Source organism: Dicentrarchus labrax, unplaced genomic scaffold, assembly GCF_905237075.1.
Source record: "Dicentrarchus labrax unplaced genomic scaffold, dlabrax2021, whole genome shotgun sequence".
NCBI classification, from domain to species: domain Eukaryota; kingdom Metazoa; phylum Chordata; class Actinopteri; family Moronidae; genus Dicentrarchus; species Dicentrarchus labrax.
In genome coordinates, this window is record NW_026136721.1 from 23544789 (window position 1) to 23560390 (window position 15602).

Below are 15602 nucleotides of genomic sequence, written 5' to 3' on the forward strand. Positions count from 1 at the left end.
TTTCACATTTGATTAAATTCAAATATGCTTCATTTGTTTGACAGAAAAAAATGGTAATGGTATTATTTACATTACATAGAAGTATCAGCAGTAACAATACCAGTAAAAGAAACAGACATAATTAATTTGTCTTTTCTTTTTCTATTTTTATAAAACTTAATTTAGTATTGAGATATTATTAATTTAGTATTTAGCATTAAGATATTACATTTCAACAAATAAAAAGCTAGGATACGAATATAAAGTAGTAAAAACACAAGAAAAGTAAAGTATAAATAATAAACATGATAGATATAGTAAAATATAAAAAATAACACTGAAAAAATCACAGAAAATCAGGTGCAGAGGGCATTTACTTAAACTCTTGAAGCAAATTTTATTTATTGTATTAATTATTTGATTTATTGTTTATTGCATTCACACATTTATCTCTTTCAAATTCAATAATTATTTCAGTAGATGGGAGAGATTTCAAAATGTTCACATGACAATGACATATGACATTTACCCAGTAAGATTAGAGAGTAAATTATTTGTTATTTATAGTATAAAATAAGTATAATTTATATAAATAATAATTTACTGTTTGGTGCAGCAGTGATAATGAACACGTTTGGGGCATACGTCATAGGTCGGTTAGTCCCTCGTCCAATCAAATGGCTCTAAAAGTAAAAAAACCCAGTAGTACACTACGCTTCTCTTCTGCGCAGACTCACGCACAGAGGAAGAGACAGGTCTCGCTTCCCACAGAGGATTTTAAGTCTACTTACAAAGGTAAAAAAAAAAAAATACCGGTCGTTTAAATCATTTGTGGTCTTGTCAATGGTCACAAGTATAGATAACCTTTCTATCGTTCACTCTTCATATCAAGAATATCAACGCGGTATCGCGACTGTGTTCCTGCGATCTACTTCTGTTGTTATGCTAACCGGCGAAAGCTAGCTAATCTAGCTAACACTACCAAGTAGTAGTTAGCTCGGCACCTTCCACTTAAGCTAACGTCAGCTCTTGTTTCATCAGGCACCTGGTTGGTTTGTCTTTGACCGGTCACATCCAGACATCCGCGCTCCGAAACGTCTTTGCAAACTGATCCAGTACAATTCATGTCCAACTACTTGTCAGATATAATATCTTCCAGGTTTGAATGGCATTGGGAGCTGGAAGGATGAACTGTAGTGGGTTATCTGTCTCTGTGTCACACATATATACAGTGTAACGTTACCAATCGTTACTGTCGTTACTGTGCCACCCGGCTGCTCACTATACTGTAACTACATGACAGCAAAGCGCCTTATGGTCTTACTGAGGCAAGGGAAATGCGTTTGTGTTGCACATTTTATCCATTAAGACAGTTCAATATAAGGCATACACAATATTAAACTCATCAGGTAATGTAATAAATGATTTAATCCCATTAGTTTAGACACTGGGAATGGTAAGCACAGCACTACTAGATGACCTGTGAAGGTTCAGCATGGCAGCATGCATTCAGAGGGTTGTTTTGCTCCCAGAGAGATTTATAATACATTTATTGAGGAAAAGCAGTAGTAATTTAAAGTCCTTCTCCACTCAGGTACATGTTTTTCTTCTTGTTCCTACAGTTTTGAGTTTCCCTGTGCAGACACTAGAAGGATATTTTCACATTCATCATCTAAGTGGAAAGTTTCTCTGTGCTCATTGAAAAATCAGATTTGAAGGGGCAGGGCCTAAGAGCATGATTTGTGACATCACAAAGTATTTGTTAGTCAATAGGCTCTTTTGAGATAAACCAGGCCTGTGCAGAATCGATCAGCGGTGATTGCTGTACAATGCATGCTGGTTAGATTTATGTCTGACTTGCTCTGACGTCGTGCAACACGTGGGCAGCAATAACCTCACAAGCGCTCTCCACCGACTGCAAGACCCAAGGCGTGACGAGAAACGCCTGGCCAGAATAAAGAGCTGAGTAGTTTAGTTTTAGTTTTCCTAATTTTCAGTGATTTTAATATTTAACTCTAGATTGTAGGCAGTTTCGTGTTTCATGTTGTGCAATGAAGTTTTAATCTTGCCTGGTTGATAACAATGATGAGGTTTATTTATATAACCGAAGGTGGTCTGCATACTACAGGCAGCCTATAGATGACCTAACAGGATGCAAACATTTCTGTTACTTCCTGTATATTCAAGGCTGCAGGAAACCGTCCAACTCGACTGCAGCTTTCTGTCACAATCTCCTGCGGCTGCCGCTTGATCTCGTCCACTTTACAGGCGAGGCGCAGTCCATCTGTAAGGAGCCTAATCCTTGTCCAGTATGCAGCGTATATAAGTGTGTCGGGCTGGACGATATGGCCGAAAAATAAAAGACAATCTCAGATTTCTTCACACCATATGCCATTTACGATTCTTTGCCGATGTGAAACACATCTTATTCTTTAGGATAGATGAGTGACTTGAGTGGATTGGGGCTTGTTTTACAGAGTCCTTAGCAGCTGTTTTTTGCATCGTTTTGAAACGGAAATTCAAATTAATCAATGCATCACTCAGGTTTACAAATGTGATGTAGAAACTTGAAGCCACCTGTGCACACACACTAAATGGATTTTACAGTGAAGTAGAAGACATCTTAAGAAATTAACAGAATCTGCATATTCATGGTTTCTGGAAATTTAAATGAGGTAGAAGGAGAAGATTTAATCAGAAACAGTTGACTATTTGTATGTATAATTTATACATAAATAATCTTTAAACTCTTGTAGCTCCTTAGTTGGTCATTTTCTAATAGATTTTAGCTGTAAAGGTAAATTTAAATGTTAGTTACATGTCATGTCATTTACTTGGTATGAAGTGAGATACTTGGAAGTCATTAACAACTCTGTTAGTAACTGCAGTCCTGAAATTGTAATTATGATTAACTACTTGCAGCTGGTGTTGCATGACAGGACAGGGTTAGGACGCCAGCCACGAACCACAACGTCTCCGGTCTGAGTCTGGCCAGGGACATTTGTTGCATCTTTATCTCCCTTGTTTTCTGTCATGTGTCTGCTGTCTGTTTATGAAGGCACACAAATGCTCACAAAAAACTGAACTGTCCATCTCTGTTGTGTGTTTTGGTGGAAAACAAATTAACCTCAATGTGGAAAGTTTCAGCTTTTGATTAACAGGTCACAAGTCTTGCTCTGGGCTGTATAAGCCTATAAGCAAGGCAAAGTTGGCACATTTTGCCATGGTGTTGGTAAAATGTTTGTAGTGCTTTCCCATAAGAAGTCAGAAACTGAGAAATATGTCAAGGTTTGACTATTATTTTTACCTACTGAGTCTCTTTTTTTAAGGTTGCTGTATATCTTACAAAGTGGTAAACACTCCAGAGAAACAGCTGAGCCATTGTGCTTGAATTTTACATTTCGGGTTCTGATCATAGCTCCCTTTTTGTTATTTTGAGGATGAACATAAATTGATACTATGTTGTGTTATTTATTTGTGTTTCTGTGTGTGCGCTTTATTACCTTTTCAGCTCTTAGGAGCTCATCACCACCAGTAAAGCTGTATAAGCACCGGGTTGACGGGACCGAAGGAAGTGGCGCGTCGTACGGGGAGCTGCCTGCTGAAATCGCCATGAGTTACAAACCCATTGCCCCTGCGCCATCTGGCTCCAACCACACACCTCCAGGTTCTAACACCACACGGCTTTAATGTTGGACATGACAATTATTGGCTAGTTGCCATTTGTCTGTAACGCATATAACACATTTACACACTATATGGCCATGGGAAATAATTCTGGTCAATAGTCTAATTACCATTATAAATCAATGGTAGTCTAGCGAATATTAGAGTGCAAGTAACCATAGCAACAATGCATTATCATCATCATGCTGTGATAATAGTTAATGTGGTGAGTATCTTTGGTTTCACTATTAGTTTAATTAGAGGGCCATTGTATAAAAGTAATAAAGCACTCTGAGGTGTTTTCAGTGTCAAAAATAAAGGAGTTAACTTGCTTTATTGTATCAGGGAACCTTAAAATGTTTCAAAAGGCAGGTTGCTTGTGTTACATGTTCCAGCTACAGTGTGTTACACATGTTCTCCTCTTCTGTCCAGGCTCTTCTGTGCCCTCTCCCTCACTGCCCTCGTCATCCAACTTTAGGCCGGCTTTCAGTGACTTTGGCCCACCCTCCATGGGCTTTGTTCAGGTATTTCTACAGTACCGTTCTACATACATACAAGTAATCAAACCACAACCACTCTTAATCATGTTTTTTTTGTGGGGCTTGCACAAGTCAAAGGGTAGAGCTTGTACTTGACATCATCAGCCACATTGCATAAAAAGTCCTTACTAGAGCTGAAGCAGTATGATACCCGCAAGGCAAATTAATGAATAATTTAGCACAATTGCATATATGTGCACATGTTTCAAACAAACACTCCAGCCCAAGGTGGAAAATTAACATGAAAAACATCTACCAGCCAATGACAAATAAATGTTGAAATTCACAATCCACTCAATAGTAAATATTATTATTATTATTTTGTGTGTGTGTGACATCTATCAGCCACTTTCATATTTTACCAGCATTCGGCTGCTGGCTGCTGCTAATTCCCCACCCACTTTATTTTAAAAGTGACCATTAACTGTTAACTGTTATCTCAGAAAGAGTTTTGTACCTTTGCACTCGACAAAAAAACAAAAACGAAGGTGAAATCCACAGTTTTAGTTTTAAGAATTTCTATTACAACATTCAGATATATAACCAGGTGGAAAAGGGAATCTGCCGCAGTTAATTAACCTTCAAATATCCTCAGAAAAGTATCTGCAGAAGTGGTGTTTCTGTATTCATGGAATACAGTAAATATTGACAGTGCTGGAAGGCTGTGAGGCAGCTGCAGGCATGTGGCCTACATGAGAGCATTGAGATAGCCAAAGCGGGGGTGGCTTACTTTATTGAAATGCATGTAAGCACTTTTTTGCTGGAATAATTTGAAACAGTGGACAGGAGGAATGGTCTTCATTACAGTTATGAAAGCATGGTAATGTCGAGAGGATTAGATGGGAACAGCTGGGGGACTATTATTTTTTATTTTTTTATTGCTATTATTAAATTAATGATTATTTGAGTGTTGTTGCAGTTCTACTTAGTGTCATTTTGACCTAATAATTTCAAAACAAAGATACCCGTCCCCTGTGCTTTCCATTGTTACATCACAGTACATCATTTTAGCAAGAGTCTCCATTTTACATTGTTCCTTGTCTTTTACTTGTGATGTGAATTTCCAGCTCTGACACGTCTTGATGGATCTTTCTTTGTCTCTTCTCCCCCAAACATTATATGTTTGTGAAAATACACAAACAGCCTGTCAAAGTGTCTCAAGGGTCCACCTACAGTGAGCTCCTGTCTGTCATTGAGGAGATGAGCCGTGAGATCAGGCCTACATACGCTGGCAGCAAGAGCGCTATGGAGAGGCTAAAGAGAGGTATACTTTACTTGTCAGAAATGCATATTTGTTTTCAGTGCACTTAATGATTTGTGTGTTTTGTGTCGGGGGGGGAGATTTTGTGCTTCCGGCTGTATTTATGTGTGCTTTTATTGTGGAAATGAAAGCCCCCAGGAGGAGTGGTGACCTTGGTCATCAATGAGTTTGGCTCTCTGGTGAAGGCAGGTCTAACACAGGATTCATTCTGTGTACAATCAGATTGTTACTTTAAAATGTTTTACTTTTAGGTAATAAAACAAGCCAATAAGTATCCCTAATGTTATTTTTGTTAGGGGGATTTAGTTGTTTGTTTAGATTTTTGTTTTTTGGAGTTTTAGTATAATAATTCTTCCGTTAGAGGTCTAACAGGGAATTAGACTTTATAACAGAGTGACATTACACAACCTCTCGTTAATTGAGCAGGTAGGTGGAGGATAAGCAATGTCAGCTATTTGGAGATATTTTAATTAACTTTTACAACAACATTAGCACATTAGCAGTGTTTAATTTGTTACAGTTAGAAAGTGAGGAAGTCATTGTTAGAACTAAATTATTAAGTATTCATATTGGTACTTGGTATCTGCAAGTACCCAAATGTAAGTACTTGTACTTGTACTTGTATTTGCTGTTATTGGTGAATCCCTGATGAGTAATGTCACTATGAAGGAAAACTTCTTCTTTCTGTCTGTGAATAACTTTTTAGAAACAAAAGGAATATATGTTCGTGAATATCCGGTACAACATATAAAACATGAAATATTTGATTATTTAATCTAACAATGCTTAATAATCATAAGTTACGTAATTTGTCACCTAAAATGTGTCTGTCTAGTTGTGGGCAAAGCAAAATGTCACCAGTTCAGTACTTTTCTACATTAAATCAATCATTATTGTTATTATTATTTAGGGATGTCCTGATCCGATCACAAAGATAGGTACCCAGTCCGATCCTTTCTTTTTATGTCAGCTTTCACACTGGTGTTTTTACTTGCAAAGCATAGCAATGCAACAAGTGTAGTTAGTGTCAACTTTCCTAATCAAACGCCATTAACATAGCACCCTAGGCTGCCCCGCTCCATTGGAGATGACAACCGCACTCACCACACCACTGCAAGTGCAGCAAAAAGGCCAATAGGAGTGATTTATTAATGTAAATGGTGCAAAATTTGTACTGACGTCGAAAAAGAAACACTCAAGAGAATACAATTCATTCAGTTACTCAAAGGCTTCACAAAATCATTAAACACTGGAGGACACTTTTAAAAGGAGGGCGACATTTTCTGGAGACAAGGGCAAAAAGATTGGAGCTGAGAGGGTTTGTTATTTTATACTTTATTTTGTAAAAAAAATAAAAAATTCTGAGGAGCAGCTTGGATGCTGGCATTCCTTTCTTAATGCAATGCAGAGCTATTCAATTGGCAAGCATATATATTTATTTTCAGAACTTTAATGTACTTGAGTGCGCACTCTGCACCTGTATTATCTAGGAAAGTATTGGATTGGAACGCGGTATCAACAGATACTTAATATTAAAATTTAAAAACTTGATTGGGACATGCCTATTACACAAAACACAAGGGTTAAAAATACCATGTTGTGTTGTGACATTTATGACAAAAAGTCTCTGACATAGTCAGGTTTTGTCCTAAATGTTGAATTGTGGTCTTCATTACGCTCCTCCTTTGTTTGCACTGGTTTTAAATTCTGGTATGTAGTAATGAAGATGTGTAGAAGGACTGGTGTTGGACTGGTGTGACTTGAATAGAATCATGTGCAACAGGAACCTGAGTAACTGCAGTAGCTGTTATCTCACCAATAATGGCTTTTTGCGGGCGCATTAGTTTTGTTTGCTGAGGTAGAATCAGACAAAAGGTAGAAATTGATACCACTTATTTTTTGCAATTTACCTCATTAATGTCTAATGGTTGATTTAACACCTCCTTGCACTTTGTGTTTGTCTTACTCAGGTATAATCCATGCCCGTGCACTGGTCAGGGAGTGTCTTGCAGAGACGGAGAGAAGCGCCCGCACATAACCTTTTGGAAAGATCCCTTCACCCCCTCTCTCTCTTTCCCTGTTAGAAGCCTGTCCTCATCAAGAATGTCTGTTTTACAACCATTTTTTAATCCTCCCACCTTTATGCTTTTTATAGGTGCATTATGTCCTTCTTGTCTCCACTGTTTCCTGCATTCCAGCACACCCACTGTGTTCATTACAAACCTTCTGTGACCTGTTGGGTGTATGCAAAATGCAGTTTTGTATCTATTTTGAAATAAGTGTGGGGAATTTCAACACATTTTTAAGTAGAGCTGCGGGTAAAGACCTTCATATAATGGATGAAATATTTAAAGTATAATTTGTTCAATAATGGCAATTGACCAAAAGTTTGTTTTTTAAATGAAGAAACCAATGTTCCAACTGCACCTGTGCTCAAGTTTCTATTCTAAACATCATTCTGCAACCACTCAATATTTTTTTGTTAATCTGAGCGTCTTGACTGTACCCCATTTCCCTTCACCCTTGCTGTATTTTCATTATATTTTGTAGTGTAAACACACATTAGATGTTTCTCAATCCCAAGAACTCTGTACATCTCAAGTCAATTTGTTAGTATGGAAATTTTGTAAACCAGATTTTTGCAGTTCGGTATGTATATCTTAATTAAATAACAGAAAAACCCTGTGTGGCTGTTTAATTTGTGAAACCTCATTAATAGGCTGCTAAAGAATTAGTGGGTAGACACCTTTCTATGAAACTATTAGATCCACTTACTGTTAATGTAGCAGTACATTGAGTTTACAGAGACTCCATCTACTGAGTATGGACACATGTGAGAGCTATGAAACAATGTACATGTCGACCATGAAAAAACATTTTGTGACCATCTTTTACTCAAGAATGTACTGGGATTATTCATCTAATTGGACCGAAGCCAGAGGAAACTGATGAGCCTTTTTTTTCTTAAAATCGCCTCTCTCTCTGTCACAAATAAAATAAATAAATGGCAAAACTGGGGATAAACATTTATTTTCAGTTCAATAATCACAACCTCAATAACATCTCACTTCAGACAGGTGAGGCTACTGACCTACTGTCTCACATGAAGAGTAATGAGTAGCTCTTTTTAAGCGAGTAAAGTAGATACTGAGGGTTTTGCAGAGTATATCTTGACAAAAACAACATAATGGTAGTATTTCTTACTATATGAAAATAAGAGAAAGCAAAGATAACACAGGTCCATGCATGCTTTATAATGATTGTCGCGGACCGAGCGCTCGGTTTCCCAGTTGCATCTACCAGGAGAAAAAGCTCTCCTGCTTATTCCAGTGCTTCCCCTGTGACCAAGATAGAGAAGGGGGATCTGGTGGTGCAAGGCAGAGGTATGCATGTAAGTACATGATGTACCCTGGGCAAAAAATAAAAACAGACTAGGATTGTTGGGTTTTGGATAGAGAGCTTTTCTGCCCAGAAACCATTGTAATCACTTCTAGTTGGGCCACAATTACAAGTAATTTCAGGATTATCCAAGAGCGCGTATTTCAGAGCAATATAACAACATATTTAAGCTAATTTTTTCTAATACTGTAGCAAATTGACGTTTGCTGTATAAATTACTATAAAAGACTTTCCCCAAACAGCACATGAATTCATCATTAAATTAAAGAAAAAATCTCTGCAGCAAAGTCTGTGAAACATGTTGCTGTGGGTAACAGTCTGAATGTAATCCTTTACCATGAGCAGGCTAATTACCCAGAATGTCTTCTGAAACCATAACCAAATAAGAAAATTGAACTCACAGTTCCTTTGTGATACAAATCTAAGGTTTCTATGGGTTTTTGGACTTTCATTAAAGTGAAGCTGGCAATGTCGGCCTTTTCCTAATCAGGATCAATCAGTTTTGAGAGAGGGGTTCAAGGGAATAAGGCAGGAATGAAAATCACGCCTCGGTATACAGGCGTCACTCGTGGGTGCGTTTGTGTGTTTGACCTGACAGTGTGTAAGAATGTTTCTGCGTGTGTACCATGGAGGGTAGGGTGGCAGAGTATCTGGCTTGGGTGCATGGATAAAACTGAAACACCAGCAGTGTCTACTGTTTCTCCTCCATCTTGAAATTCACAGGCATCCTCCTCTTGTTCCAACCCACTGAGAGATTCAACCCTGTGAGGAGGAGGAGCAGGTAGATTTTTAGTACATTATGTTTTTTGTTTTTTACAAATAAGCTTATCTTAAATATCTGGTGTCCAAATAGAGTTAGCTAAAAAAAAAGAAAGTCAAAGTGGACTGACTGTAGTGGCAGTGGCAGGTGGTGTGTTGAATAGGCCTTTGTAGCGACCCTTTTCCTCCTTTTCTTTGGAGCGGATCCTCTCCTCCATGGCCCTCAGCTCCTTGGCAACAGATGGTTCCAGAGTCGGGTCCAGCTCCAACACCTTAGCAAAGTCCGCCCGTGCCTCTGTCTCATTCCACACTGCAGCGTGGGCCTTAGCCCGCTTGTAGTAGGCCTTCACATTGTCTGTTAGGAAGGGGACAAAGAAAATGAATAAAAATGCTTCATATGCACATACATGCAAGCCACCAACTCATGACAACACACTTTATCCAACTTAAAGAAGGATGACAGCTTCCAAGATACCGAAAATAGGAGGTTGTATTAAGCCAAGTCTACCGGCCATATGGTTCAGCCACCACTATATTACAGTACACTTGAAGACTGGGAACCAGAAAAATCCCTTTTCCCGGACCTGTTTGAGCCAATCCTAATACGGGGTTTGATATGATGACTGCACAGAGGAGCGCAACTTATTGGCCGTCAACATATTTTCAGAAACAACCAAAATGGCGGCGACCGATGTGGAACGGTTTCTCTTGAATCCGCTATCGTGTCAGTATTGAACAAACTGGACAGCATTTTTAAGTTTAATTTACCGACTAAGCTACGTCAAACATTCTGTTGCACTGATTGGTTGTGTTTTGGTCTGCGCCCATTGATGGCGCCTCTTGGAAATCAAAAATTCAGAGATTTATTTGCATTTGCGCTGCCAGGCTACTATACTTGTATGTCAGACTCATGAACACTGATGAAACCTAGTTCTTGTGTGTGAAGAAAGACCTTGTGAGACACCAAGTTGCAGGTTGGATAAATAAAGGAAATTTAATCTATTAATAATAATCAGTCTACTAAGTATAGTATTCAGCGGTGGTGGCAACTTTCTCTCCTAGTAAAATTGGAATTTGTACTGTTAAATACTGAGTATTGATCTGAGTATAAAAGCCTCAAAACACTAGTTTTTCCAATACAGACACAGCATGTCCCAATTTCGGATTTGCTAATGTCAGCAGAGCGATGAGACTCAAAATATCCTTTATAATGCACAAAAGACCAACATTACACCTACAGAAATAGCAAGGAAGTGAACAGTTTCCGTTTCTTTCATTATTTTAGTGTTACAGTGATGGTGGTGGAGGGTGCTGTCAAGTGAAGCGGCTGTGTTCTTTCACATGTAAGGTTTTGTGAGCCCAAAATCACAAACACAATCTTGCACCCTTTTTTTTCCAAATCTACACAAATGCCAAACAGACTGTTCCCTCTTTGAATTCTAAATAATTACAATCTGTAGTAGCAACAGAAATCTTTCATTGCTACTGGTTCTTGTGTAGAACCAAAGTCCAAGTCTTACCCTCATATTTGAAGACCACGGATGTGCAGTGTTCAATCACTTCGTAGTACTGGCCCTGGAGTAGCTTGCATTGGCAGTAGTTGAGGAGCAGTGGCGTGATCATATGGTCCAACTTTACCCATGCTTCATCTCCAGGATGCTCCTGAAAGGGAAGACGGAAGTCACAGAGAGGAGTTAGAGAATGCAAAACAGATACTAAAAAAAATGGATCTGATCTTTATTCTCTTGTATCTAACTGTGTCCTCACCTTCATCTGTAGATTTTTGAGACAGGCAACACCATTGTAGTATTTCTCTGTGGCTTCCTTAATTTTGCCTTGTTTGAAGAGCATGTTGCCCTCCTCGTGGATCTGAGGCACAAGCTGGAGTTTCTCTTCATCTGTCATAGCCCACACATCAAGCTGGAACGATCCTGGAGGCAGAACCTGAGCAGAGAAAGAGACTGACGGTCAGTGTCAGCTCGAACCTGTAAATGAAATTGTTCAGTAGCACATAGCAACTCTTTGTGATACATGTACATTTTACGTTGAATGTTTATTAGTAGGGATGCACGCTAACTTTTTTTTAAACTGATACCGATAACTTTCAGCTCCTAAAGGCCGATACCGATAACCGATAACACACACACACACACACACAAATATATATGATCATGACCTAAGATCATGACATTAATACTATGAACAAACCCAAAAACACTTTTGACTCTTTAAATGGAGATATTTATTTTTTCCAATGAAAAATTATTGGCAAGCCTCTCAAAAAAAAAATAAAGGCCCCTTGAAGTGATGCAAATACATGCATCGGGATTACAAACTGATTCCAGAATTCCAAAATTGAAGCACTAACACAAGTTAGATTCAAACATTTCTGTGTAAACACAATCTGAAAAAGTGCATTCCTCCATAACAATAAATAAAATGTGTATAATGTTAGATTTGTCTGTGTAAACAAACTGAATAAGTGCATTCTATAGTAACAAAAAATTAAGTTTAAATGATTGTGGCTTATGGTTCCATTCAAATGAGTACCTTTTCACTAAAGTAAATGAGGTTCAGTTTTATCGAGAGAGAGAGAGAGAGAGAGAGAGAGAGAGAGAGAGAGAGAGAGAGAGAGACAGAGACAGAGACAGAGAGAGAGAGAGAGAGAGAGACTCCGTCGAAGCGATGGCTATGTTTCAGGTGATTTATCAGGTTTGACGTATTGAAGCTCGTGCTACTTTTACCTCCTCGTGGAACTTGCTTGGAACATTTGTTACAAATAACAAGCAACCTGTCTTCTTCAGAAACTTTGAAAAAGTCAATCGATGCCATGTTGTCTGTTTTCAAATGTAAGCACGCCGTGCTGCATTCACGGTGTGACGGTAATTCCCAGTTCCTATATTTGCTAGTCGTTCTTTCGGCCTTTTTAAGTTCATGTTTCTATTGTTTTTGTGTAACATGTGGAAAAATACTGTGGATATCAATCAATAAAAATTATGACCGAGTTAACGAGTTCTTTTCAAAACATTAGGGGGTATTCTTGAATTTTTCTGATTATGCCAACGTCACTTGAACGCAGCATTCACTGCAGGCCATTCAGGTCTCATAGTGGGAGCGGGGCACTGCCGTGCTAACAAAATTATGTATGTTATCGGGGCTATTCATCATGATATCCGACTTATCGGAATGACGTAATAATTTCCTGTTATCGGCCCGATAATTATCGTGCACCCCCAGTGTTTCCTCTAGGATTTTTTTTAGCAGTGGGGGCAGGCCCGTCCGACCCCCCCGTCCCATCGGCAAACGTTTTACGATGAAACAGAACTGACACTTCGCTGTGACACAAACAAATACATCTACCGTTTTAATGTTTCCAGATGTTTGATATCAGGACGTTGAGCTGAGAACTGACAAGTTGAACGTTGTCCAATTAAAACGGACCCACCGCGGTGACGTTTTTAGTGGAGCTGTTAGTTTAACAGTCAACTTGGAAGAAAGCGAACGTTTTGATAATAAACTACTTCAACACAACAGTATGTGGAGTTAAACTGGACAGCCCCAATAACCTCTGAATAGTTCTACATGTTGTTAAACTGCAGTGTGAGCGGCAGCCAACTGGGGTGCATTATGTCGGCAGGATCATTTAAAAGGCAACCGTGACTACATTGTGCGTCTGCCCCATTTCTGATACCGTGGCGGCAGAAATTTAACAGCGGTGGGTCGCCTCTCCAAAATCAACTTAAAGGAAACACTGACCCCTATTTATTAGGTATCTCTAAAATCTAATGCAATTCAAATTAAGGTAATCCTTTATTAACCCAATAACAGGGAAATATGCAGTGTTAGTGACATTTTAAATTGGGCTGGGTATCAAACCTAAATACTTTTTTGGTACTGACTGATATGCGCATGTAGAATAGAATATCAACATCTGCCAAGTACCAAAAGCTGCCATCAAATGTTTGTTCAGATTTGTAACTTAAAGAATTTAACTTAAATAGATACTTCCTGATTTATATACAAATCTTAACTGCTTATCCTTGTTAAGCTCCTTTTTTGCCCTTTTTTCTTTTGTAAATTAAAGAATTGATTTTGAATAATGAATGTCTATATTTCCAAAAGAAAGATATATATATATATATATATATATATATATATATATATTCTCTATATATATATGTATATATAAAGATATTGATATTGGAACCAAAACGTGGGTATTGAGTGCTGGAAAAGAAAAGAATACCACCATTAACATTAAACTCCAGGCTCTCCCCCGCCTGCTTACCTCCAGCAGCTCAATGGTGAAGACAAGAGGCTGTGGACTGGTCTGAAGATGATCCAGGTCTGTGTGGCCTAGAGAGTGGTGGGAGTGGATCTGAGCAATGCCGCAGCAGTGCCTCTGGCCTTCCAGGGGGTCCTTACCGGCGCTGATGTTTCTCAGGGACTGGGACACGAGCGGGTACAGTGCTGTGTGCTGAGGGGTGAACAGAAATGGTCAAAGCACAGTAGGACAGAAGGAACAAGACTGCTACTGTATCCCAAAGCCAGCTCACTAACCTTAGTGTCACAGGTAAAATCTGCAACTTCGCCTTGTCTCATGGTGATGACCACTCTCTCCCAAACAGCGAGTTTAAACTTCTTGCCCAAGATGAGCTCCATGGGTTTGCTGCGGCCCCCCATGGTCTTAGAGTCATCCAGCACTTTGCCATCACACAGACTGGTGCGGTAGTGGAATACCACCTGGTAAAACAGAGACAGAGAATAACTTTATGTGATCTTTGAAATGTATTTTTGGTTTATTGTGTGCTTACTGTTGTCTGGAGGTGATGTGGTTATGTAGCCACTGCTGGCTGTACAACAAATTGCCCTTTGAGCATAACAAAGATATCCTTGAGCATACACACAGACAACAATAAACACTGCTCAACAAAACTATGCGGTTAAAATATCTATTGTAACATCACCCCGTTCAGGACAACTGCTTGCTTGTGTACTACAAACAAAAGAGCAATCTGCCCTTATCTGACAGGCCTTCGGAGAGGGTCTACGCTCCATCATTTTCTGACCAATCACAATAACGGAAAATTGATTGACGTGACATGCCGACCAATCAGCATTCACAAACACACGCCATCCTGTCCCGCCTCCTGTCTTTCCATCAGATGAAAAAAAAAACCCAAAAAACAAGGGGAAAAAAAACCCAAACCGGTTTAAAAGAAAACAGCTCTTATCAAATCAAATGTTGTATTAGCACAAAGGAGGCAAAGCTCACAATCCTGCCGGTGGTGTCTGTATACACACGCAACGCGTCTGGTGACCATAACGTTAGCTGAGTCTAATGTGTTAGCCAAGATATAACATTAGCTGGTGATATATAGCATTAGCTAACGTGCTTCGTCGCGTTTCCTTAACTACTGGAAATAAGGGACTGGAAATAAAGTCGTCCGACCGCTGACACTGTAGCGTTACCTTGGTTCCATTGGGAAAGGTCGACAGCTCCCCTTTACCCGGACTGATCAGTTTCTTTCTTATTCCTTCTTCGAGAAGCTTGCGTGCCTCTTCCTCCATCCTTGACCGAGTCTCAGTTCACGACAAATGCCGAAGTGTGCCGAAGCCAGTCGTTCCGTGTGACGTCACGTTTAGCCCCCCCCAAAAAATACGCTTTAATACAGCATGTTTTAAATCACCAGCAGTGGACAGTAGCCTACATTCTTTAAAGTATTTCCATTTAATTCGACTTCACTACATTTCATAGGGAAATATTGCAGACACTGTTTACTTTGTAGGTGAAGGTTTTGCATACAAAATCAATGATGAGCTTATAAAAATTCACTGCGTTACTATGTTCATCTAACAGTAACCTATATGAAGTAAAATTAGCTTCATCTCAACCGGATGCAACATCAGAATGCTGCTTACACAATGATGATCTATTTTTATAATAAATGATGGTATAACTCTGATAGAGTGTTTACTTTTGTTACTTTAAGTATATA

At 39.0% G+C, this 15602-nt stretch overlaps 2 protein-coding genes across 2 annotated transcripts; one reads left to right on the top strand and one right to left on the bottom strand.

Annotated features, from left to right (window-relative positions):
- The first annotated feature begins 695 nt into the window (after positions 1–695).
- On the top strand, positions 696–8130 carry cdk2ap2 (cyclin-dependent kinase 2 associated protein 2). Its single transcript, XM_051384599.1, has 5 exons — positions 696–774; positions 3491–3646; positions 4078–4169; positions 5328–5448; positions 7416–8130. Exons 2-5 carry the CDS (start codon positions 3592–3594, stop codon positions 7481–7483), a joined length of 336 nt encoding a protein of 111 aa, XP_051240559.1. The 5' UTR covers positions 696–774; positions 3491–3591; the 3' UTR covers positions 7484–8130.
- A 329-nt stretch (positions 8131–8459) lies between these two features.
- On the bottom strand, positions 8460–15223 carry aip (aryl hydrocarbon receptor interacting protein). Its single transcript, XM_051384598.1, has 7 exons — positions 15076–15223; positions 14164–14346; positions 13892–14080; positions 11371–11547; positions 11124–11265; positions 9735–9958; positions 8460–9606 (listed from the first exon to the last, which is right to left on the bottom strand). Exons 1-7 carry the CDS (start codon positions 15172–15174, stop codon positions 9601–9603), a joined length of 1020 nt encoding a protein of 339 aa, XP_051240558.1. The 5' UTR covers positions 15175–15223; the 3' UTR covers positions 8460–9600.
- Between the last annotated feature and the right edge of the window lie 379 nt (positions 15224–15602).